Source organism: Tachypleus tridentatus, chromosome 12 (genome assembly GCF_004210375.1).
Source record: "Tachypleus tridentatus isolate NWPU-2018 chromosome 12, ASM421037v1, whole genome shotgun sequence".
NCBI lineage: Eukaryota > Metazoa > Arthropoda > Merostomata > Xiphosura > Limulidae > Tachypleus > Tachypleus tridentatus.
The window spans coordinates 45,334,268-45,361,905 of NC_134836.1; the positions used below are offsets into that span (position 1 = coordinate 45,334,268).

The 27,638-nt window shown below is 33.6% G+C and overlaps 1 protein-coding gene across 4 annotated transcripts in view; it reads left to right on the forward strand.

Moving 5' to 3' along the window:
• CadN (neural cadherin) overlaps window positions 1-27,638 on the forward strand; it is a 154,153-nt gene that overhangs the window by 100,427 nt on the left and 26,088 nt on the right. For 2 of the 4 annotated variants that reach the window (XM_076469121.1, XM_076469119.1), the window contains exons 15-21: window positions 10,895-11,038; window positions 19,286-19,401; window positions 21,582-21,746; window positions 22,849-23,173; window positions 23,867-24,097; window positions 24,330-24,589; window positions 25,851-26,110. In XM_076469121.1, the coding sequence (XP_076325236.1) occupies window positions 10,895-11,038; window positions 19,286-19,401; window positions 21,582-21,746; window positions 22,849-23,173; window positions 23,867-24,097; window positions 24,330-24,589; window positions 25,851-26,110 (1,501 nt within the window). Of the gene's footprint in view, window positions 1-10,894; window positions 11,039-19,285; window positions 19,402-21,581; window positions 21,747-22,047; window positions 22,213-22,848; window positions 23,174-23,866; window positions 24,098-24,329; window positions 24,590-25,850; window positions 26,111-27,638 lie in introns of all 4 variants that reach the window. The other 2 variants (XM_076469120.1, XM_076469118.1) reach the window with 1 other exon arrangement.

A 27,638-nucleotide genomic window follows, 5' to 3' on the forward strand; every position in this document is an offset into this window, starting at 1 on the left:
AGTTTCGATGTTATATCCCTCTTTACAGAAGTTCCAACCACTGAAGCCTGCAAGATAGCCTTAGAACTCTATATCCGAGACCCTAACCCAACTATAGAAATTCCCAGTAACCAGTTAGCAACCCTCATAGAATTCACCACGATAAAGACAAACTTCATGTTCAACAACCAAAACTATATACAAACAAACGGCCTAAGCATGGGCAACCCAGTATCACCAGTTCTAGCCAATATTTTTATGACACAAGTTGAAACACAAGCAATTAACACAGCATTACATCCACCACTATACTGGTATAGATATGTAGATGACACGGTTGTGGATTCAAATCTACAGAACACATACTTAATTTTTCAATCACATTAACTCTATACATCCCAACATCAACTTCACATGTGAACAGGAAGAAAACAATCAAATATCATTTCTTAACCTCAAAATTACAAGAACTGATACACAATTTCAAACAGAAATCCACCGAAAAATCACCCATACTGGACTATACATTCCTTGGGACTCAGCACATGAAACAAAACAAAAACTCACCATACTAAGAAACCAAATAAACACAGCCATAAAACTATGCTCACCAGATAAAATTAACGATGAATTAGACAAAATAAAACAATACTTCACCAACATCAATAAGTTTCCTCCACAAACCGTAGAAAACATTATACGCACACACCTAGACAGAAAGCAAAATCAACCAACTAAAGTAAATACAGCTCACGAATCAAAAAACCATGAAACCATATACTGCTGTATACCATATATTCCTGACATCAGCAAACAAATAACCAACATTTGGCAAAAATTAGTAACAAAATATGACATTCCAATTAATACCAAATTTATTCAAAACCGGCACAAAACTGAGGTCTATACTATGTAAAACTACACTGACAAACACCACACCAACATTATTTATAAAATACAATGTGATAACTGCCACGACTTCTATATTGGAGAAACAAGTAGAAAAATGGAAACCAGATTCAAAGAACATAAGTCACCTTCACACGTTTTCGAACACTGCAAGTCAAATAAACACAACATAACCATAGAAAACACTCAAATACTAAATAAAGAAACAAACATAAACAAACGTAAAATTAAAGAAGCCTTACTTATACAACAACTTAAACCCAAAATAAACCAATATAAAGGAACGCCTTTATACCTATATTAATATAATAAATAAAATTATATATTCAAACATCTAATACCGCCCTCTACATTTCGACACACAGTTACACAACCCCTTTCAAACATGTGGTCAGCTTCCGGTCAGTTACCTCTTTCTTTGTGAACCTGACGATGACCGAAGAAGGTCGAAACGTTGTTCGCTCTTCTATGTAAAGTGTTTTCTCAGCCCAAACGAGCCGTTTTTGCATATAAATAGATGTATATAATCTCTGGAGTTTCAACTGCCCTCTGTCTTATTCAGCTCCTGGTTGCTCGAGCACATGTACGTACGTAAATATTTTTGGATGAATGTTTTTTTTATATGATTTAACACTATCGCATTGAGATAAAGGATAAAACAGCTTGGTAGGTTAAAAAGGAATGAGTATACTGTTTGAAAGGAATAAGAAAAGGGGACATTTCCTTTTATATTGTCTTTTTCCAAGTCTGAGTTTAATTTTTGCGCACAAAGAAACGTTCGTTTGGGGAGTACTGATTGTTTTATATTATTGAATGTAATCCAATAAGAAGTATATTAATAAAGTATGAGATCACGTTTGGTAATTCTTTATATTGAAAACATGGCGTTTGTTTGATTTGTTGAGCTTTACACGATAATGCTATATGAACTTTGACATTCCTGTTGGAACTTTACATAAAATAAGTTTTCTGCAGAACCTATGCTGACCCTCAGAACGTTTATCCTATTGTTTGAAGTATTGATGGATATTTACTTTGTAATGGGAATGCTTTTTTTTATTGTCGCATTGTGGTCAAATCGTTCGTAACGAAAGCTGATTAAAAATATTTTTAAGCAGCAAATCATTGCTGAAAGCTCAAGTAACAATATATCTTTAATATCTCGGAAGAATATTAAACGAATTATTGTGTTTTGTGCTCTGATGTCGGTGTGTAAACAGGTTTCTCTTGTGATAAGTTCGGAACCTTTCGAGTCGTACAAAAAATGTCTTGGAATGAGGTGGGGAATATCTTGATCTGTTAATTTTTACTGATGTTAATTCATTAATTGTTCAGTGATTTAGCTTCATCTTTGGAATTTGGCGTCTAACAAACACTTAAATGTGTAGTAATTTTTTATACCACACAGTTATTATAACGTCTTTATATTCGAATTTAAGTCTAAATTACGTAAAGAAAGTGGCAAGCTGTTAAACGTAACCTACAGAAATCTATAACATTCTTAGATTCTCATAAGTTATTAAAAATGTTATCCACGGGTATCGAAACTAGGATTCTAGTGTTGTAAGTCAACAGACATCCCGCTGTGCCACTGGGGGAGGGTATCCATGATTGTGTTTACATTTCATACTACTATTGAGCATTAGGGGTATTTCTGAATTAGGGGTATGGTTTATAACAGTTTCTACTTTGTCATATCTGATATTCCGAATTTCTGATATCCTTTCTTGTTGTGTGCCGTGTAATAAGACTTGGTAGTTTCTATATTACCGTATACCATGTAGTTTGGTTAAGATATGCACGCATGAGTAGCTGGAACGTTGTAACGCTATAATGTTAAACATCCATTTATTTTCTGTGATAATCATTTTGATTTATTCACGACTCTTGTGGTTCCAACTAAAAATAAAGTGCAAATGTATGATTTCCAAAAACAGGTTCTAATAATTATAATTACTACAAATAAAATATTAATTTAGTCGTCTCCTAAGAGTTAGTATAATTCGTTTCTTTTAAGTAAAGCTGAATAGTTGATCAGAGAAGTTTTGTGACGTTTCAGTTGAGTAAGGTGTTATCGTAGTCTTGGATTACGGTTTTTAATAGTAAGGTGACTGATATTACTTCATAAGAGGGACTGCTAATCCGTTTTACAGGTGTTGTATACCGTGATCGACGGGTTATGTATTTTTCTGCATATTTTCTTTTTATAACGAACTGTTCTTAGGATAGTGTAGACAGTCTGTTATAGTTCAGCATCTGTTGTGTTTAGCAAAATACCACAACTGAACGCTCCTTTGCAGTATTTTTCACAACAGTGACCGCGTTCGGGGTTACGTATATGCTTGGTGGCAACGAGTCAAATAATGATTTAAAACTTATTGAAACGTTGAGCCTTCTTCTTCTGTAGATTGCAATTCAGATTAGAAATATATTGAACGAATTGCTAATCACATTAATCTTGGAATAACTGATAGGATACGGCAGCTATTTATTCAACGAATTCATTTCTTCTTACGAGGCTCAGTATAACATACGAATCATATTTAAAAGATAACGACACCATTATTAATTAGTTAGCGATGTTCAGGTATTTTACAAAATTTCACGTAACTTTTTTAATCTGTTCACGCTGCATGTTTTATCAGAAACAGAAAAAAAACAGCAAAGCATTTTGAAGGTTGAGTGAATCCTATACAAGATCAATTTGAGAAGGATTTTATGGAGTAAATATGATAAAGTAATTCCTTGTTATTGAAAATGAAGGTTTAAACATAATGTGATGTAATCGAGTATCTGCTTGCATAGTGGTTTATACTGAGAGTTGCGTGCGTGATTTATTTTAAGTGTTATTCAGCATTCATTCTATTTATTTATCGACGTGGTTGTTTTAATCAAATGGTATTCATAATATTTTGGGTCAATTAAATAGAAACAGTTGTGTGGGGTCCTGTCATCTAATTACATCACAAACCACCAAGTATGTAAACTATTCACTTAAAAACCTAATAAGACAACTTTTTCAAATTTTCTAATGTATATTTTGTTTTCAGTAACATTTCTTAATATTACTTCAAACACAGCTAACAAGAATCAGATATTTTTCTAAATTAGGCCTTGATTACTTTAAATTACAGCTTTCTCAAGGTACATAGTTATTCTTTAGGGTCTCCTGCAATACACCGCTATTAGTAAATTTTGGAATTGAAAGAAGGTAACTCGTAACTTCATGCCCGACGACTCCGCTAGAAATAAGAGGAAAAAAAAACTCATGAGCTAAATATCATTACTCATTATGACACTGCTTTATTCTATTCACTGATTCATCCACGAGAGCTTTGTAATACTATATTATGATCGCTTTTAATGGATCCTGTTTTCCATTTGTTTGTTGTTGTTGTTTTTTTTTACAGAAGGCTTTATAATCAAAATACCACGGGCGAACATTTTACACAAAGCACCAACTCAAAAATTATACACAGAACAAAAGTGTGGAAAATGGATAAAAATGCATATCGTAAAAAGTAGATGATTAAAAACTTCAGAACTGGTATATAATAAGGAGCTTATAATACTAGCTGTTACAGAAACCTGAACAACTGTAGAATGAGATGACTGAAAGCCAACTTTAATTACACAATTACAAGGAAAATCAAAGTAACCTGAGAAAAGTTTTTTCCTAAATTTTTTTTTGAGTGGTCATTATAGAATATTTAGCTAAAGTAATTAAAATCATCCATTGTTAACTTTGATTTCTAGGCATCCCACAAGAAAACTTTGCACAGTGATCGTATTATCGGACTGCACGAAAAGTCTTAAAATGCAATTATTCTTGTACCCAAACTCCCTATTTGTTTTGTTGTAGAATTGTGTGTGTAGGAAAATAGCTCTTCCATTTTTAAATTATGAAAAATAACATTAGACGAGAATCATAAGCTTAAATTCGCTTTTGTTTCACCTTTTATTTTTTAATAAATCATACCTACTTCCAAGATTTGAATTAAAAAACATTGACGACATATTTTTGTATAGGGTGAGATTCTCTTGATTGTATTAAAGTTTGTGAACATACCAGTTATTATTTTACTAGATATTTAACTGAAAGTTTCTGCGAAGTTACAACGGTTAAAACTAGGTTTCGATACATATTGGACATAGATAACCAACCTATTGTGTAGCTTTGTGTTTAATGACAAATAAGTTGTTTGCCACTTCAACTTTTTATTTTTTTTGAATAGCACTTCAATAATTTTTTGCATTTTTTAATATAATATTCAGAGTAAGTGTTGGTATTTTGTTAGAATCATGCATGCAATTGATTTTTTCTATGTATTTGAACCTCTAGATGCCATTGTATGTTGAGTTTTGCTCTTATTTTGTGTACGTTGTATCTCACTTTTTATCATTTACTCGATCAGTTGCTGGCTATCATAATAATGATAAAAAAACGTTGAAAGAAAGCAAAATGGAACGATTACTTTATTGGACCGTTTCGTTCTGATGTTACTATCACAGCTAGCTATCAACCACTACTGAAGTGTTAAATTTTTAGGAAGTCGGAGCCTTGCCGTTATCGACAGTGATGACTTAAGAACTAAACCAATAGCGTTTACACACATACATACCGGAGAATTTTTCTCTACATTCGTGTGGCGACTAATAGCGTCTTCCAGACTTGTTTTTCTTCTCAAATTATAGTGTTATAACACACACCAATTTATATGTTGTATTAGCACCCCATTCAAAAGATTTGTTCCTATATCCTTTGTTAGTGTACTTTCTCTGAACATTTATGCCCGCCGATTCACTAAATTTGTAGTGAATTATTTGCTATAACAGTTTTTATAAATTATTATTGTTTTTATCTGTGTATCAGTTTTGCTGAAGATATAACAACTTTGATAGATCTCAGCATTTATTTAATTTCTAAAATCCATATTGTAAGTTAACTCAGTTTTAGGCTATTTGGAATCGTAATACGCAACATAATATAAAATTTATGCAATGACTAGTCTTATTTAAATATATATATATATCTATTTAATAAAACTAGCATTGTTCATAATGTTGATAAATTAATAGACAATTACATGAGATAGTCGTTGAATTGCTTTTCTACATTATAATAAAAAATGTAAAACGAACTCCCAGTGGTCCAGCAGTAAGTTTGGGGAGTTATAATGCTCAAAATAAGTTTTCTATACAGCTCGGATAGTTCATTGTACTTAACAACATATATGCAGCTAAAGCTAGTGCAGGAATCTTTTCCCATTTACTTTCATTATTCGAGAACGTTGTGTATCTAAAAGCCAATCAAATATTATGCATTGCTTTTGACTGACTTGTTAAAGAACGAGTGAGTGAATATAGGGTATAATAGTGAGTTATACTACACCATATTTGCTAAAACTGGCGCCCATGAGGCTTTTCGCCCAATATGACTTTTCAATCCTGCAGAAATACGATGCACGTAGTACTGGTTGAGTGTCAGATATAAAAATACTGTATGGTGTAGCATTACTAATTTATTTATTTTGTGTTTGTATTTCATTGAAGTCGAGGCTATGGAGATTTCCAGAAGGCCTAAATGGTACACATAAATAGCTATGAACAAACGAGATGAAACAGAGTAAAAATAGTCTCGTAAAAGAAAACTTTGATCATAGAAAGTTAGAAGACGTAAAGTCAGTCGTTGTGGACGCGAAAGGCCTAATGGTTAATATGCTTGAATGAAATTAACAGTTTGGAAGAGATAAGGGGAATAATTTATCTACTCAAAGGGTCTTGTAATTGAACCTGTCTGGGGGTACATTGATTAAAGGCAGATGAATATGGGAAGTTCAGGTTGCAACTGCAGCAACTCACCCGACAGTTAAATGAATTGTACACGGATACTATTGTGATAGAAATAGAGAAAAATAGTTTGGCTTGTCTGCTGAATTCTAAAGCTTTTGAATTGGCCTAAGTCGAATTTGGACAAGGAAATGGTGTGTTTGAGATACAACAATGATGTCCACATTGTAAAGACTTTCATACATACGTTTAACTTTTGTGTGTGAAAGTAATTTTAAAAACAAGAATAGTGTGTTCGTTTATCGTCGAATTTTTCGCCAAGTCGCAAACGCGTACTGTAGAATAATCCTAAGTCCAACATAACAACATATTTACAATATTACTTTAAAAAGTAAGTTTCTGACATTGAGATGTTTGTATCAGAAAATTGCTTGAACAACTTTTACAATATCCACGTGCCGTTAGCCAAGTATCATTGCATTACGTGTCCGTAAAGTGGGTTGCCATAAAGGATGAATATCCACACATGCATGGTCACAAGATAAACTTAACGTTTGTCACAGATACAGTCCTGAAGATGTTCAGTCCCAATCACATCCACTATTTCATGAATGTTCAGTGAAAACCGAGAGAACTTTTAAAGAAGCCAGAAGATTAACTTCCTCAATGTTACAGTGACAACTGACCTTTTGACTAATTTGTTTTTAATTTCACGCATGGCTACACGAGGGCTATTTGCGCTAGTCGTCCCTAATTTACTAGTATAAGGCTAGAGGAAAGGCAGCTTGTCATTACCACTCGCCGCCAACTCTAGGGCTATTTTACCAACGGATAGTGGAATTGACCGTCACATATAATATAACGCTCCCACGGATGAAACTGCGAGCATGTTTGCACCGGGAATTCGAATCCGTGATCCTCAAATTATGAGTCGAGTGCCTTAACCACCTAGCCATGCCGAGCTTCCGACCTTTGGAACATCGTGTAATTATAAGAAAAATAGAATAATCGTGCCACTTGTTTCAGTTGACCGTATTCATCCTGTCTCCTCCACCCAAGTGTATAATATAGCTTATTTGTAGGTGGAAAATGTACATTAAAAAGATTGTACGAGTCGAACTTAACACAAAGTGAACGTGTTTACATGTTTGTTTAGAAAATACCTCAAGCGTAGAAACAAATGAGAAAAGTAATCAAAGTTCATCGCCACGTACTTCTTTTGTGTGGAAATTCTTGTGCATTTCCATTAAATTATCTTTAGTTCTATTAAATTTTGTGATGTTAAATTTCTGGAGGCTACGTACCATTTCATCGGCAGAAGAATTGGCGTTTTTCATCGTGGTATGTTTACGTAAATATATCTTGCAAACGTATCACAGTAGTTAGGTTAGGCTTTATTTTTTCGCGAAGAATACTGTTGAAACGAATGTTTAAAAAATTTTAAGAATGTTTTCAAAGAACTCGCGTACTGGTACTTGCATTTGTTCATGCGTATGTAAATTTGAATGTTTTCTTCGTGTAAGTACAATTTTGAAAGCCTACTTCCTATTAAATTAAGGGAAGGGGGTGTATGGTTTGGCTTTCACAGTATTTAAAGCTGATGTATATACATGTCTTAGTATGTTTTTCATAAATTAAGGTCATAAATTTGTTTTACTACACCTCTGGGAAATATTTTTAATGTGTATAAACGTATTAATATCAGTAATCTGAAATTCGGTTAGTTTCATGTTTTACCTTTAGTCCAATCTATCCAAGCTTTGTGTAACAATACAGATCTGTAACAATACACAATGTTTGTACTAAAATAGTTTTACCACTGGTATATTGTTTGGCAAAAATAAAGGGATATATACAATGCGTTGAAACCCTGATTTCCTGTGTACGAAACATATGGTGTGACTTGTGAGCCAAATCCCAGTGGTTTTTTCACTTTTGCAACATTATTAAATGCAGTACTATAAATATGAGAAGGGTTTGTTTTATATAGATAAACCTTTTACATAAGGCTGTTATTTTATTATTTTGTTGAAGATGAAGTAAACAAAAACCGTCTGAGCATAATATAGTTATTTAGATTTAAAGTAATTAAGTGCACAAACGTGGAATGGCTGTAAAACAAATTAGTAAGTGTTAATACCCATAGAAATTTTAGTCATTCCGCGTTTGTACACTTGTTTACTTTAAATATAACTATATTTTGCTTATATATAACAAAATAGTAATAAGCTAATAACATTATTTAACTTGTTTATATAAAACATAAACCATTTTTTGTTAACCTGAAGATGACCTAGGAAGGTCGAAACGTTGTTCTCTGCTTATAAATAAGTGTTAATACCCACACCAACCGTTCTGAGATGCATTTTTATTTCAAGTGGGTTTCTCGTCATCAAGAAATTTCTTTTTCTGTTTATGCATCCGAATCCAATCGTGTGTGTCACGTTCCATTCCGCGGAAATATTGTTTTACTCCACGAGCTTGTTCCCGTTTAGTTTTGGTAAAGAAAAATGAAATACACTCAATATTTTTTATTTATTTGTATACCCTTTGCACCAGGGAACCATATCGATGAATTTATCTCACAACGCCATATTTCGGGGCTAGATTCCTCGTGGTGGATAGAGCAGATAGCCCAGTGTGATTGTGTTACAAAGCAAACGCCTGTACTTGCGCTGTAGCTTTAATAGTGCATAATTGTTTAGCATAGTGACAATACTTTAATGTATGACAGTTCTCTTACAAAACCATCTTTAAAAAATATAGCTACTGGCAGTGTTCTAATAATAATAATAAAAAAGTCAGTGATGTTTTGTTGTTCCAAAGCAAAAAAGTATACAGACTGTCATAAGTTTTCCAGCATATCAGCGATATGCTTTTATCTCATGTTTCTTTATTAAAGAAGAGAATATTGCAATGTGTAGCGAAGGTATTTTTATACAGTTCTGTTGTGAATGTTTTGGGCCCTTTTTGCTGTTGTAGTTTAAAATTTTATGTTCAGAGAAATGTATGTTTTTACACTACACAATATACAAAAGTGTACATTGTATAGTTTGCAACCAAATTACTATAATCCTTTGAAATTTGGAATAAATGCCATTTTAGCTTCGGTTCGTCATGGCCAGGTGTTTGGGACACTCGACTCGTAATCTGAGGGTCGCGTGTTCGAATCCCCATCACACCAGACATGCTCACCTTTCAGTCGTGGAGACGTCATAATGTGCGGTCAATTACACTCTTTATTAGTGAAAGTGTAGCCCAAGAGTTGCCGATGGGTGGTGATGACTAGCTGCCTTCCCTCTAGTCTTACACTACTAAATGAGAGACGACTAGCGCAGATTGCCCGCGTGTAGCCTTGCGCAAAATTGAAAAAAAAAAATTCTAGCCTACTTTCCCAAAGACTGAATGAATGTGCATTGTCTTGAATTTGAAAAGTCATTTTTTGTAACATTCTCTTAAAATCACGCGGTTTTTTTTATATAAATACAGCAGATACAGCTAGGGCTATCTCGTCGTGGTTTAAATTGTCAATATTTAGATAATTAGTTTTTCTCTAGACCTACTAGTTTATATTATAGGAGCCCGGATGTGGGATGTTAATTTGTTTCTGATGATCGCGCGAAGCTATACACAAGGGCTTTTGCACTAGTTAACTTTTGATTAACAGCTATGCCACCAATGCCCATCACTGATTCTTGGGCTACTTCAGTTGAGTTAGTAAGAAGTAACTGTCTCTTTTTTAAACCCTGGCATCCTAATGTCTGTGTGTGTTTTTCGATATACTTGCGTATTGTTTAATAATTCATTTCTAAAACGCGTACCGTTCAGTATCTGGTGATAATTGTCATAAATATAGTAACGCCTGTTGGATTTGAATAGAAACTAAAATAAAGCTACCCAGAATCCGGTCTTTTCGCCTCATATTGTCAAAGTTATCTTATTTTAAATAAATAGTATGTGTTGTTTTAAAACAATGAAAATATTTATTGTTTACACTGGTTAGAGTAAATCAAGCAGTTATTCTCTTGTTATTTGTATGGATATTGTCTTGTTCCAGTGACTGTAACACTTAAGTAATCTTTTCACTTTGAGTGTTATATCACATACTCGTCGTTCACTTTAGATTATTTTATCAATAAAATGTATTTTGATTGTAAGTTCTTCAGTGTAATTTTGTTACTTCTGTATGTACATATAAAAACAATTTCACTTCTAGTTACCAAGTACATTCGAATTGGAATCGGAGATAAAAACGATAACCCACCTTACTTTGACCAAGTTCTGTATGAAGCCGAGGTAAACGAAGATGAAGACATACAGCATACTGTAATTACCGTTACAGCTAAGGACAAGGATGAATGTAAGTACACGTTAATTTGTTTTAATCGTGCAACTTCTGTGGTAAACAAACGTTATATTATAACGTTACAATAACGATGTTAAGTTTTTTTTTTATTATTTATCTTCGCCACTGACAGTGGACAGATATGTCACCCTCGTTCTTGTTTGTTTGTCAGCAAGATTTCTCGAAAGCGGCTGAATATATTTGAACGAGAATTATTATACATTTGAACTATGGCACATTATAGAAGGGATTATTTTTTGTTGGGTCAGAGTCAAAGCAAAACCATTTTAAAATAGGGATCGATTTTACACATTATTTTTGTTCTATTGCTCGGTCAGAAATAAATGGAATGTGATAAATTTAGGTGGACGTGTGTAAAATCTTGGATCATTTTTAGCAGGACAACAAGTAATATTAATAACGATGAACATACGCGCACATTTGCGTATTTTGTGAAAGCTCAATATGACCAGTTTACACTACTTCCGACACGTACCTAAATACCCAACACGTATTACGACTTCCCCTTTCTTGTTTCTTCTGGTACAGTGTGTAAGCAGAGAACATTATTCATATAACATGTTCCAGCTGTCACTGGATTTTAACTTTTATCACTGACCAAAGCCTGTAGATGGAAATAGCAATGCGTGTAGTGTGTTTTAGACTACAAACTTAATTAGAGGTTATCCTCTCAGCATGCAAGAGCTGTTAGTGAGTTCTGCCCTTGATAGCAATTGACAGCGCTTGATAAATGTGCGGTCGACAACAATATTTCAGATCTAATGACTCCAGGGAGTTCCTTGAATGTGTATTGGGTTGACAAAGTCGTATAGTTGACACCATTTTGAAGGAAACGCCAGTGTAAGGTTCCTTGTTATGTGAAATGCTCACTATTCAATAGCCTATGGAAAACGCTATTTTATGAGTGAAGATTCTAGTGACAATAGACTGTATCTTCTAATACTCTTAGTGCAAGTTTACTAGAACATCAATAGCTACCATTAATGGGAAAGTTTCTTGTGGAATTCAAAACAAGTATTGAAAATGATGAAATGCAATTTAATAGTGTCACGTCCTCTTTGTAAGCTATAAAAATAACTTTTGGCCATTAATATTCATCATTGAATAAGGTGGTGAACACACTGGAACTTATCGGCAATAAATATTTTGTTAATCAGCTTGTGGAAGAGACGAACGGATGTAATGTATTCCAGTTACAAGAACCAAAGTAAGAAATTACAGTGAATCAAGGTTCGAGCATGGGAAAACATTATTTGAGACCAAACTTGTGTTGAAGATTGGGTCATCACATGTGACAGTCATGTGCATGTAGAGGTACAGTAGTCGTACGTGAAACAATAGCCATATTGGTTATAAGACAGCCATCCACAATGAAGTTAAGTACTCGCTAACCAATAAAAGTGAATATTAAATGATACCCTAAACCAGGTTAAACTTCCAGAAAACTGAGCATCGAAATTTAATACTGAACATTCAGTTAAAGATTTTAGAAAATAAATTTAGGAAGTTTTTATTCAGGTAGTGTTTGATCACATTAGACATAGTTAAACAAACAAACTTAATTTCATTCATGAACCTTTAACAAAAAAAGCACTATTAAATAATGTAGACAGTAGATTTATTTTGCTAGTAATTATTTAGGTGACCATTTCAATCCAGTTGCTCAAATGACCAGGTTAATGAATGCAGTTTACCTAACCATATATAGTATGGTGTGACATCCTAAATTAATAGTTAACTCAATAAGTAAGCTGTTAGTTAAGGGGAACTATTGTGAAATGATAGTAGTATATTAAAATGGAACTAAGTTTCGTTATGATTAAGGCACTCGACTCGTAATCTGAGGGCCGCCCTTTCAGCCATGGGGGGTGTTATAATGTGACGGCCAATCGCACTATTCGTTGGTAAGAGTAACCCAAGAAATGGCGATGGGTGATAAACTTTCTACAAAAGGGATGGCAGCTAGTCATTTAAGTACCAATATCCACTACTTTTTATGAAATAAATCAAAAGCATCATTATACCTTACCAGAATAACAAGTTTTATAAAAAAGATCCCCGCTAAAACTAAATAATAGTAATAGGACCTTATTTTATAATTTTCCCTCCCTAAATCGCTTCATTAACGGAGAAATGGTTCTTTCTTTTTTAATACCCCTCTCCCCACAGAAGCACAACAGTATCTCTGCGAACTTACACTGATAAAAATCGGGTTTCGATACCCGTTGTGGGTAGAGCACAACTCATTGTGTAGCTTCTTGCTTAATTCTAAACAAACTTTTTTAATGTACATTTAAGTTCATCTATTTATTACTATCAGCGAAATTATTTTTTTTACTTTTTTTACAATTGCGGTAAAGTAGATTTAATGCGGAATTACAAAATGTGTCCACCTAGTGGAGAATTATTACAATATTTGCGAATAAAAGTGACTTTCCCTGCTGGAGAATTCAAGCATATTTTATGAATTGAATTGCCCTTGTACGGAGTTGGTTGCATACAAATTTCTAGTAAGTCGATCTTCGTAAGTTACACAATTTTTTTTTTTTTTTTTTACTTCAGTACGAGTATGAAGTTATCAAATACATCTAAATTACGATGACAGAAATTTATCAAACGGAAATAACTTATCACGGAAAAGATCTGAAACTTTGAAAAATAAAATGAGGCGTTAGGATGCAAGTTACAGAAAGATAGACTAGCTCGCCGCGTTATGACGCAAGATCCAGCAAGAAGCTAGGAACAACTCTGAAGTCCAGAAGTACATCAAATTGCTCGCCAAGACGCAGTTAGAAGACGTCAGCAACAGTTTTGTTACAAATAAGCACACACCGTTCAGTTCAAGTTCCTGACCTTACAGTCGCCCCTATGACGGCGTTCGTACTAATATTTTGTATTTGCTAGAAGAAGGACAAGTATTTCGGATACTCTTGTGATGAGATCGTTTTTGTAAAGAAATATCGAAACCATGAACAGAATTGTTTCCCTTAGCGTATACATTCTTTTTCGACTTCATAGCAGGAAAAAAATCCAATTATTTAATGGCTGTCCGTGGACGGTTTTCACTTTCCTTCCGAGGTATATTTATATCAGCTTACTTAGCTACAATATATTGATAATTACGGTACTAGCAACTGTACATTTGATCATGTATTTATTCTGATTCACGCTAGTATATGTTTGTGTATGTTGAGGTGATTTAAGTAAAACATGCGGTTTTAAAGATAGAAGGCCAAAATATTACACTGCGTGTCAACACCCATCGATGATAACATTGTGTGTAAAGGAATGTAAGAACCACAGGTGTCCTCTTTATGACACAGAATATATTTTATAAAACTATAAATAATACATTAAGACGTCGATTTTTATTTTTAAAGAATTATCGTTGTAGAGACGTGGCAGTACATTATGTACGTTATAGTAAAACTTGAATATGCTAATTAAGTCATGTGACAAGCATAAAACTCGTGGTGAAACAGTATATCAAACTAAATTGTGGCATTATTAAGCGTTTAGTTGGTAGTGTGATGCTTTTGTAAATCGATCGCTTTTGAGAATGGTATGTAACAGATCTTCCCATTGCAAAATATTCGTACATCAGTAATGTGGATCAAATTGAAGCACCAGGACTATTTAGAAAGAGACCTGTGCACAAGTCGTAGTCAGTGAGTAAAGTGCGGTGGTTTGTAACTGGTGAAGACCCACGAACATAAAGCTCGGTGGAAAACTGAAGTAGCACAGACTGCTGTCACGACATATCAGGGCAACCTTCGCATAACTGAAACAGCTGGAGAGTGAAACACATTTATGCTAAGAAATACCAAAATAGCAGTCACTTCGTCCATGGATTTTTGTGCTGTCAGGCTGTTGAAGCGGGTGCTGGGGAAACCATCATTCTCTCAGAATGTATGACTTGTGCAAAACTATAAAGGAAACCTTGGTTTGCTTTTATCATGAAAGCTTTGCAACGAAAGCAGTTTTGCACGACTGTTGTCAAATAACAAGTTTATATTCAATGTCCCAAATTGAAAATTAATGTAAATTATAAGAACAGTATACTAAAGGCAAACAAGATTGTTACTGTTTGGAAATGTACATTAACGTATATCATGTTTCAACTTTAAAGATTTAAAAAGGAAAAGAAAATCTAAGTACAGCTTTCACAAAGATGCTGTTTTAACTTTCGAGGTATAGGAACATGTTTTCAGCCTTTGTTTTTCTGCCCAGAGCAGCGACTAACGTATGTAAACAAAACTCCATAAAGTGGTCCCATCACATTTCGAAATCAATTTCAAAATTTATTTATTTTTTCTTATCTGTTAGATACCTAATATGAACCTTTAGTCTACTTTTACCTTTATTTTTCTTTTTTGAATTGTATGTAGTTTCAACATTATTTTTAATTCATCTCGCGAAGTAATTTTAGTACAATGTGTGCGCTTTTTTTTTTTATTGGTGTTTTAAAATATATAAACTAGGTACCGGTAAAAACCCCTTACGTTCCATCCTTGTGAGCAGTGTTGGTTAACCTGTTGTTTACTTTTGCATTTCCAAAAATAATATTTCTAGTATCGCGAAATTGCCACAATATTCAAACACAAAACCTTTTCGGATTTTCCGGTGAGTGAGTTGCTGGTATATAGATAACATTTTACGCGCGTTGTTTCAGGTTTTATTTATATTCTGAAAAGGTTCACGTGAGATTGTTCCATAGAAGAAGCATCTTCAAATACGGTCAAATGGTGTGCACACTGATCCGTGATATTGCTTACAGGTTTGGCCCGCTTGTGCCTGAGTATATGCTGATAACGTTCGAATTTCCAAAACGACCAGTACCTGTTTCGCATGTGGCGACTTTAAAAATTACTTTACACCCATGTTTTATGTATGTTACCATATAAATGTATCTTATCCTGGACATTTAGAAAGGGTACTTTTATTATAAAGCGCTCTCTCTCGCAGAAATGTTGCACTGTATTGTAATAACGTATTGAGAATCATACAAATTCGTGAAAGATCAGTTTATACTTGTACAGACCACTTGTTAACGTGGCTTTCCCTAAATTACCAGCTGGAAAATGTGGTCGTTCATAAAATGTAAAAGATATTTGTAATTATTTTTCCTTGAAAGGTAGCAAATCAATTACTGTATATATTCCAAAGGTAAGTAAGTACTAGTTTCCCAGAAAAAGGGCCGAAGATCCTCTGAACGGGTCACCTATTTTAGTCACTTGCACTGTTTGTCTGTCAGTCAATCAATTCGACATGAATGATGTCATTAAGTGAGCTTAACATTGCAGTTTGAACTGTAGTGACGTCAGTAAGACATACGCACACAATGAATCACGATAAGAATTATGCATCTGTAGGTTACAATACATAATGACATATTAACTTCAAAACAATAAATAAAAATATTTGTTGCTCATAATTTTATTTACTCGTGAAATAGAACATTAGGGACCTCATTTCAAGTACATTTAGTATATACTTTAAGGAAAACCTAACGTCATAAATCGGAAATTGGAGTTTAAACTTTCCATTCACGACATGAATATACTATGTTGTATGTATGTATATTTAAATGTAGCATCGCCCCTAGTGGCACAGTGGTATGTCTGTGGATTTATACTGCTAGAAACCGGGTTTCGATACCAGTGGTGGACCTCTAGAGCACTGATAGTCCTGTGTGTAGTTTTATACATAAAAACGGTGTAGTATCAGATCTTAGGACACATTACTTTAGAGCAGTGGTTCCCAATCTTTTTTATGCCCCACCCCATAAAAAATTTAATATTCTCGCACCCCTTACAGTAATTATTTGAGAATAAAGGCGAAGGTGGCCAAAACATGTTATGGGGTGCGAGCACCTCTGGTTGGGAACCACTGCTTTAGAGTAATGCTAACTAGTGGCTTACACGAAGTTTAGCTTCTAATAGTGAAGCTTGTGAAGCTTGCCTGTTTTGTGATATAGGCTTCTTTTTCGTGCTTTTGTCAACACTGCAATTGTGCTTGTCCTGATAGTTTTCTATATCTGCATGTTACGTGCTTTTGTCAACACTGCAATTGTGCTTGTCCTGATAGTTTTCTATATCTGCATGTTACGTGCTTTTGTCAACACTGCAATTGTGCTTGTCCTGATAGTTTTCTATATCTGCATGTTACGTGCTTTTGTCAACACTGCAATTGTGCTTGTCCTGATAGTTTTCTATATCTGCATGTTACGTGCTTTTGTCAACACTGCAATTGTGCTTGTCCTGATAGTTTTCTATATCTGCATGTTACGTGCTTTTGTCAACACTGCAATTGTGCTTGTCCTGATAGTTTTCTATATCTGCATGTTACGTGCTTTTGTCAACACTGCAATTGTGCTTGTCCTGATAGTTTTCTATATCTGCATGTTACGTGCTTTTGTCAACACTGCAATTGTGCTTGTCCTGATAGTTTTCTATATCTGCATGTTACGTGCTTTTGTCAACACTGCAATTGTGCTTGTCCTGATAGTTTTCTATATCTGCATGTTACGTGCTTTTGTCAACACTGCAATTGTGCTTGTCCTGATAGTTTTCTATATCTGCATGTTACGTGCTTTTGTCAACACTGCAATTGTGCTTGTCCTGATAGTTTTCTATATCTGCATGTTACGTGCTTATGACGTGAAGATTGTTCTGCATACTGATAACGATTTAGATTTCTTTGTTTCCAAGATTTAAAAAAAAAAAAATTCTAGCCAAAGCGTAAGTGCCTTTTCATTTTTGTTCATACACGTTAAATCAGTGATGGTATCGCATATCCAAATGACTCTTGACAGATTCTGTTGTAGTTTTGGTGAGATGTATGGTGTCGTCGTCTCTTGAATATTTTGTTACGCTTTTATTTAAAGAAGCCGAGTTCAAAAGGATAGCATAGGCAAAATTTGTAAGACCATATTTGAACAGATATGAACTTGCATTTTTAATTTAACTAGTTTAGCCTTTTGTTCGAAGGTGTAGTTTGACAACAAAAAAAAAAATCGTAACACTGAAAACCACGACATAAAATATTAAAAATACCAGCTGCATTGAAGTTATTAAGTGATTTGATTTTTTAATGCAAGTCAACTATATTTTCATTGTCCATGTGTGATATAACTCCTAAGCTTCTAGTCTCACCGACTTCTAAATGGTACCAGTGGAATGATCTCGGTCTTTATGTTTGCACTAGTGTATAACTTTTCATCTAACTTCTTAAGAGAAGCCGAGTAATTTGCGAAAATAAAACTCCTCGAAAGCGGACCTCATGTTTGTCATTGATTTACATCAGAACACGTAAATAAGTAGGCCTACTAATTAACATTTGTAACTAGTTTACAGAAATTTGGTACTATAGCGGTAGACCGCTAAACTGTATGGTGCAAAACAGTATTTGAATAATTCCATTAGCTTACAACGGACTTGTAATTAGTATTTATTTTTAACATATCCAGAGATCTTTGTTTTGTCGATTTTTTCTCGTGACTGGTGTGTTTTTTATATATTTCGAAATGTTTAACCCCTGGGGATACAATAACATATCATAGCTGTATAAACAAATATACCATTTGATAGGTTTTTAATGTTTTGACTTTCTGGCAACTTCTTGTCAGCACACACTACCTCATTTTCATTTAACTGGGTGGAATTTCTTTAATGGAGAAATTTATATTCTTCAAACTGTTATCACAGTCGTAGCTTTATTTAAAAGGCCCATCAAAAGATGAAAACAAGAGTGACCATGTCATACAAATTATTTTGTCTAGGTTGAGACAAATAATATTTTAGACTAATAAAGTTTAACTGCCATATATTTGTTATTCGTTCAGATATATATTATATGTTCTTAACCTTAAAATATAAAACTGTGACAGCCGAAATATGCGTTACGACAACAGGTTTAAGTCGCAACTGAATGTAATTGCAAATACTCTCGGCTAATTTTCAGGTGGATTGAATATGCTTGAAACAAATAACTGTGGATGAATAAATAACCGAATAGTATTGATTGTTGTTAAATGCGTTTACTCAACCAGATGTTCCACTAATTTTGAATATTTAACTTTCAATCAGTTTAAGTTAACAATTTAAAAAATATCGAATGAATTACTTGATCACATGAAGTGTTAATTTACATGTATACGCATATTAAGAGTATGAAGATATAACTTAATTACAAAACCGATTTTTAAAACCAACATAATTCATATTTGATTTCAAACTGTAGCTTCGAGAATAAGATATGAAATAACCCAAGGAAACATAGGCGGAGCATTCGCCGTAAAGAACGAGACGGGGGCCATCTATGTGGCTGGCCCTCTAGACTATGAAACCCGCAACAAGGTAAGGCATCAACTTACCACGTTGTCAAATTGAGGAGCTTTGTTTGTTGGAAAGTGTTGGTATCGGCAATAAATTTATGGAAACTTCTGTCGTTGTTGTTGTTTTTAACGATTTTATTAACAACCTAGTTATGTCTGTGTAGAAACTTGCAATTACAAGTGTATTTTGTGAGGCATAGAAACTCCATAAGTTATTTTTAAAACAAAATTACAATTTGGCAGTAATTAAGTTTCCTTTCGAATCAGTTTAATGTCTTATTTAAAATGTACATATTTTACTTTAATCTGTGTAATATAATGTAGATTTAAAAAAAAATTAAAGCATATGTTATTACAAAATCACCCAACTTTGATTTACTTTAAATCAAGATGTTTTCGTAAATCAATAATGCTTAACCCGTACATAAAAAATGGAATTTAGGCGATTGATAATTAAACTTAATGTTCAATTATACAACATGCATTGTACTGTGAGAAGTAGTGAATGTTTTATGAGATTGATTATCATTATTTTATGTTTAATCAAAATATTTTTTGTTTAGAAGCATTTAGAGTTATCGTTTTATAGGATTACACTACTCTATTAACGACTTAAGTCAAGATTAAAAGCAAAAAGGGAGAAAACTATCTATATTCAAATCTTCAGTTTTTACAAATGTTTGGGATTGTATTTATATTTTTCTTTCTGTTTGTCTAAAAACTGTGTGTGTGTGATATTTGAAATTCAAATACAGGTCATTTCACGTGTTAACGACGTACCAAAGATTGTTTCAATTTGTTTCTAATTAGCAAGAATTCAATATTTCAGTAGTTCATGAGGTTTCGATAGAAGGAAGAACGTTGTATGTAATTTTGAACAATTATAGTTATTAAGATCCCTAATGGCGTTATACAATGGTGATTAACCATACGAGGTTTCAGATGTTCTTCCCCCATCCCTTCAATAAAAACAAAACATTAGGAATTGATACGATGTGAAAAGAGCCATCTGGTAATTTTGATAATTGCAGAGATTGAAAATTTTTCTCCATACATAAAAACTCAACTTTAACTCTTGCCTGCCGGTTTAACTTTGGCCGTTGTATTTCATACAGATGTAATTATGTTGATGGGTAGTAAAATTAGGGTGTTTAACTGTGTGCAAAAAAGTTGTGAAAATTAATAACCACGTGTATTTAGAACGTCGTGAAATATTAATTAAACAGTTAAATGTTTCATACAGAGATTACAGCGGAAAGAAATACTTAGAAAATACTACCTTGATCTTTCATAACGATTAGTTGGTAGGACAAGTTTTAGCTCAATCACCGCATAACGAATTTTTTATCGTTGATATTTTTAATTTAAAGCCGAAGATTGATATATATATCATGTTGTTGTTTTTGTTTTACAAATTTTGCTACAAATAATTGCTTCAACTAGTAGGTAATCAGTTATAAATTTACGAAATTCATTGTCGTTAACCCGTTATTTTCTATTCGATATAGTCGTTTTCAAGTCACTTGGAATAGCACCGAAATTTTAAAAAAATGAAAATAAGGGAATATTGTACTCCTGCATAAAAAAATGTTTGCCTGCGATTTTCTTCAATAGTTAGGTAGTGAAAACCTCCCTAATAACATGTTTCCTGCGATTAAATGACACAAACGGGAAAAACGAAAGTGTGGTAGGCGTTTTGACTTGCACTGCTTTCAGATACAAGACGTAAAATTGGTTTTAGGGTGTTTTTAAAGGGAGCTTTTTTTTTTATTGTAATATTTAAAACGTTACTGTAGTGCAGCGTAGGAACATTTATTTCAGAGAATAGTTTGAAAATTACCGAAGCAAAATTTCACCATATAACCTTCCGTGTAATAAAATAAATTTGAATAACAAGTCACTTTCGAAGGTTCCTATGATGGGGAACTAAAGGAAGTTTCAATAGCACGCAGACTGGGGCATAATTTCACGCAGATATTTAAATGTTTACATAGACGATTTTTGTTTTCTAAAAAGCAGCTTTCCCACCATATGACAAGGAAGGTAAGTAATGATACTTTTCACCATGTTACTATGCATTTCTAAACTTGTTTTATTAGAAATGAGGCGCGAATTTGTGTTTGAGAACACTTTGTGGGTTTATCTGTGACAGTTCTCAAACTCGGTTTGTTTTTTACGTAATAGTGACGTTTCATTCTGTAGTACGAGCTGCGATTGGTTGCGTCTGATAATCTAAACGAGAACCACACGACGGTTGTTATCTACGTCAAGGACGTGAACGATAACCCGCCAGTGTTTGACCGCCCCACGTACGAGACCCAAATCACAGAAGAAGATGACAGAAACCTTCCCAAGCGTGTGCTACAGGTCAACCTACAAACGTTTATAAATTGGTGTATATATTTTTTTTTATTGTACCCTTTTTTAGTTCTCGTACTGCAAGGTACATTCTGATGCAGCCCGTCTCGAGGGAACGATTTTGTTCTTTGTGTTGATTCACATAAATTTTTTTTTGTTGTTCTTGTCGTTTGTGTTTATTTTTTTTTAGTTTGTGCGGCTGAGGCCGTGCAGCATACAAAGCATGTGACGATTTTTTTTTAATCTCTCGTGTCTAGATTTTTTTTTATTATTTGGCTCGTATTTTGCATGGTTTGTTTTTTTCATGTAGTACAATCTTACCCTGGTGGCTTCAGACACCTTACGTGAAAACAGTACGACAGTTATTATTCGGATTAAAGACATCAATGACTTGCCTCCAGTGTTTGAACGATCTTCTTATGAGACCACAATACTGGAAGAGCAGGATCACAATTTACCTAAGAAAATCCTCAAGGTAGACACTGATGTTAAATTTAAGAACAGAATTTGGTATGTAGGAAGAAGTATTGGCAGGTTACGGTATTAAGTATAACTAATATAAAGGTGAAAGAATCAGTTCTGATTAAAATTAAATTTTATTGGCAAAAACCATTTATTTGTATTATTAGACACAGGTATAAGTTTTGTTTTTTGTAAAATTGGGATGAAATTTCTAACTAATCATTATCCTAATATAACACGTTCCATCCTTGTAACTCTTTTTTTGAAATTACAAATATTATTTCGTGCATGATTTATTCAATGAGTTGTTTTTATTCTTTCTTATTGTAAATTTGTAGGAATGAAAATATTTTTCATGCATTATGTATAATTCAAAGTACAACTTTTTGCAATACTCGTAAATGTGTGAAAATTCAATATATAATAGTAAGGAAGTTTATTGCACTGTAAATAAAAGTACCGTGTATGTTAATTGTAATAACTTTTATTTTAGGAAACAAATTATTATTAAATGTTTTATTTCAGTTTGTTTTATATTCATGATAAATTACAATATTATACTTTTTTAGTCAAAGTACTATACTGAGAATAATGCCTCTTCTATAAATGGATATTACTGTAACATTTTTTTATTTGGTAATTTCTCTAGGTCACAGCCACAGATGGGGATAGAGATCGCCGTCCTGACATTGTTTATTTCCTGACTGGTCAAGGAATTGATGATGATGAGCCATCTAATAGCAAGTTTGCCATAAATTCAACCACTGGAGAAATTTATGTGTTGAAACCATTAGACCGAGACTTGCCCGATGGCCGGTCCCAGTGGCGTTTCACGGTGTTTGCAGAAGATGAAGGTGGTAACGGGTTGGTGGGCTATGCTGACGTTCTTGTCAACCTAAAAGATGTGAACGACAACCCTCCATTTTTCCCTAATGCTATCTACACTGGCAATGTAACAGAAAATGGGACTGCTGGTATTTTTCTTTTTTATCATCTATCTGTATTGATCATTCTTACTTTGATTTTTCTTATCATTGTTTACACACCATTCTTTTATTAACCTTACAATAAGTTTTTTCCTGTATTGGGATGTAATAGGTTTATGGTAAAACAAAAATTATTTGTTTACTTAACTTTGTGAAAATTTTAGGTTGTGCAAATCAGTTTTATATAAATAGGTTCAGGGATAGAGGTGTATATGTTGGTTTAATTAGTTGTTGTTTTTCCCATAACTTTATCCTTAATATGATTAGTTACCTAATGCTTGAATGTATTTATCATTTTGGTGCACTTTATCAATCAAATGGTTTTGGCACTTTAAATTTTATTTTTAAATTACTTAGTCATAATAAGAACATTTAGCTAACCAAGCAACTGTTTCTATTTATTGACATAAAGATAAGTTTTTATCTCGTTTGAATATTATGCGTGTTATTTAGTTGTTTCTTGGTCCTAGAATGATAAATTGGCTTACAAAGCAACTAGTTCTCTCATAATTTAGCAAGCTAAATAGAATTTTTAACTATGAAATCATGTGAACTACTGGAAAGACATGAATGAAACTGTGTTGAAATTTAGTCATGTATGTGTGTAGAGAGAAAGCTTCTGAAGATGGTGGCAATAGGCTGTGTTGATGATGTTTCTCTCTTTTGGGGATTTTTTTCTAGGAATGACAGTGATGACAATGACAGCCACAGATTATGATGACCCTGAAGAGGCAAGCAATGCAAGACTCACCTATTCGATCGAGCAAAATCAAGTTAATGAACAAGGAGAACTGATTTTTAGCATAGAGCCAGAAAGTGGAGTGATCTCAACTGCTGTGTGTTGCCTTGACAGAGAAACTAATCCAGAATACACTATTAAAGTTGTTGCTACAGATGGAGGAGGTTTAAAAGGTAACGAAATAGTTTATAAACAATGTTTTTATCACTTACATTATCCTAGTACAAAAACATTACTTATAATAATATTACTTTGTACAAGTGTTATTTCATGATCCCACACTTTAATACTGTCCATAACATGCATACTTAAAGTGTCTTTATAAATACAGCTGAACTACTGATATTATACTTCATTAATTCTTATCAGAAAGTTAATAACATTTGTTTCTTTACTTCTACTTAGGTACTGGCACAGCAACCATTAAGATAAAGGACATCAATGACATGCCTCCAGAGTTTACCAAAAAAAACTGGTATGTTCCTGTTGATGAAACAGAAGGTGACAATATTCCAGAGACTCCAATTCTTGTGGTTTCTGTCAATGATAAAGACTTGTTAGAAACCAATCGTTTCAGTTACAAGGTGATTGATGATGCTTTTGGCTCAGACAGATTTACGATGGTAACTAATTCTGATGGCACAGGCTCACTAAAAGTGGCAAAGGTATGAAGTTTCAAATTAAACTTTTGTTGTATTTAAAGTATTTTGAAAGTGTCATGCATCAGCATATTAATTCATCTACTATTGAAACAACTAATTTTGTAGATTTTCTGTAAGAGGGCTGTTCAAAAAATACGTGGACTGTTTGAGTTGCGTGGCTCCAGTTGGTTCCAGGGGAATCCGCTAGGTTTGCACAGATCAGCTGATTACAACGCCATTTCCCGATTGCAGATATCTTCATTTGTGTATTAGCTACGCGGTTTTAAGTGAAGTGAGATTTTATCGTTTGGCAGATTTCAGAATGAATGACCTGAAGGAGCAACGACTTGCTGTGAAATTTTGTGTTAAACTTGGAACATCTGCGACTGAAACTTTTGCTATGCTTAACACTGCTTACGGTGATATTGCTGTGAAGCGTACGGCATGTTTCAAGTGGCATGAACATTTTAAGGATGGTCGACAGTCCATTGAAGATGATGAGCGTCCTGGACGTCCTTCCACGTCAACTGACAACCCACACGTCGACAAAATCAACACCCTGGTGCGGCAAATCGACGTCTGACTGTCAGGAGCTTGCTGAAGAGTGTGGGATATCAGTTGGATCTTGTTACGAGATTTTGACCGAAAAATTGAAGATGCACCGCATTGCTGCGAAATTTGTGCCTCAGAACTCGTGAGTTTTTGGCCAAACACTCGATCACTATTCTTCCCCACCCCCCAACTCAACTGACCTTGCTCCTTGCGATTTTTTCTTGTTCCCCAAACTCAAAAGACCCTTGAAAGGAAGAAGATTTGAGACGATTCCTGAGATTAAGGCAAATGCGACGAAGGAGCTGGAGGACATTACAAAAGAAGCGTACCAGGACTGTTTCAACAAGTGGAAACACCATTGGGATAAGTGTGTGCATTGGGGAGGAGAGTACTTTGAAGGGGTCCCAGACCTGTAACTTCTAAATAAAGTACATTTTGTTTTATGACGTGAGTCCGTGTATTTTTTGAACAGACCTCGTATAATGTAGCTAGCTTATCATTGTAGCAGAATTGGAATAGTTTTCAGTTTTGAATTAACTCTAATTATTTAAATATGGAAAAATTTAAACAGAACTTGAAAAAAAAGTGGAAAGTAATTACTGAATTAAAACTTTAATCTTGTGAATTACAATTTCGTGTAAAGTTGATAATGTAAAATTTTTTTTCATTTTAAATAGAATTCTATTATTTATAAAGAATAGATATTTGAAGTAATTTGCCTAATGGCTTTCAGCCTTTAGATTACGAAGACATGCAACAGAGGTTTGGCTTTAATATAACCATTCAAGTTAGTGACCATGGAGGAGAGTCCTCTGAACCTAATCACCTAGATTATGCCAAGGTTCAAGTTAGGCTTAAGGACATAAATGACAATAAACCAGAATTTGAGCGATCTAATATTGAAGTTTCGGTACCTGAGGATGCAGAAGTTGGTCGCACATTGGCATCATTTACTGCTACTGATGCTGACCAGGGTGGGCGATCTCATGTCAGGTTAGTTTTATTTTATATATTTTTAAGACATGTAGTTATGGATCCCATTTGCTGGTCAGGAAGTGCTAGGGAAGGGCTTTTAAATTTGTTTAATTTCTAGCACAGGACATATCAGCAAATTTACATTTCCCAGACAAACTGAGAAAAGCCAGTAAACTGTGATTCACTAATGTTTCTAAGATTTGAATGATAAAAAATTACTTATTAGTGAAGAAAAAGACAAGGTTAAGTCTGACACGTGTGGCACATCAATATGCATATTGTATGCTTTAACATTTTCTCTACATTAGTCCTTTTGTTCACTGTTAAATGTCGTATTATGAAGGCAACTGTAATAGATTACACAAACAGTAGCAATGTTCCTGCATAAATGGGATTCAAGGGCATCATCTCATCTTCCTAAAATTTGGACATGAAGAATAATTTTTTAGGCCTAAAAGCCCTTAACAAATTACTGTCAAGAGATAAGATGGTTCCATTAAGCAAATTATTCGTAATTTTAAAAATGTTTACTACATTAATAAAACGGTGACCATGTCAATAGTCACAGAAGAAATGTAATACTCTGGATATATGTCACCGACCTATTTTACGTATCAAATATTTAAAATGTATCAAACTAAAGGAACTAGTTCATTTCTGTAAAGCTTAACTTACAGTTAGAGAACAAATCTTTATCATTTTCATATCTGTACCTACATGTATTCAATTAAAAAAAATTATTCAGTGGTGATTTGAAGGTAAGATTGAAAGAAAAATCATCATATTAAAAATATTGAAATTCAGAATGAATCATTAAGACTAATAATAGGGCACAAGTAACATTTTATTATAATACAATGATATGTTGTTCACAAATCCTTGTAAAAACAGTTGAACTTGAAGCAGTGAATAATTGAATATTTCATATTTACCTAATACTGTTTATTTTAATTCTTCACATGTCAGATGTAAATTTAAAGTTTGTAAAGTAACAAACAAAATGCGAGAGCTAGTAATGGGTAAAGACCAAAGCTGAAGAAGAGTATGTGCAGTTTCACTGAATTATATTCATAATTTTGGTATTGTTTTGCAACTTACCTTTTCAGACCATGGTGCACTCTTGAGTTTGAGATATTAAATACTGTACAAATTTTGTAGTGCTAATGTGATCGAGTGCAGGTGATGTTTGTTATGTCTAAATTCAAGGGCCAATACTGGAATAAATAGTAAAAACTTTACTGTGAGCAGTTTTTAGTTAATGTAATAAGCAACATTATGCAAGAACAAAATGAAAAACAACTTGACATGCATATGATGTGATACTGTAACGTAACAAGGCTGTCAATAATGAATGTATTTATGTAGAGCAACATCTGTGTCTGTGCCAGTTATTGTATAGCCTCTGCCAATTATATTGTACATTGTGATGTAGTAATTACATTGTAACAATAAAAATTCTGAATGTTTTATTAGCATTTAAAATTTCTTGTATAAAGAGTCGTATGTATCATTTTCATTTTTTAGTGTAATATGTTTAAATATACAA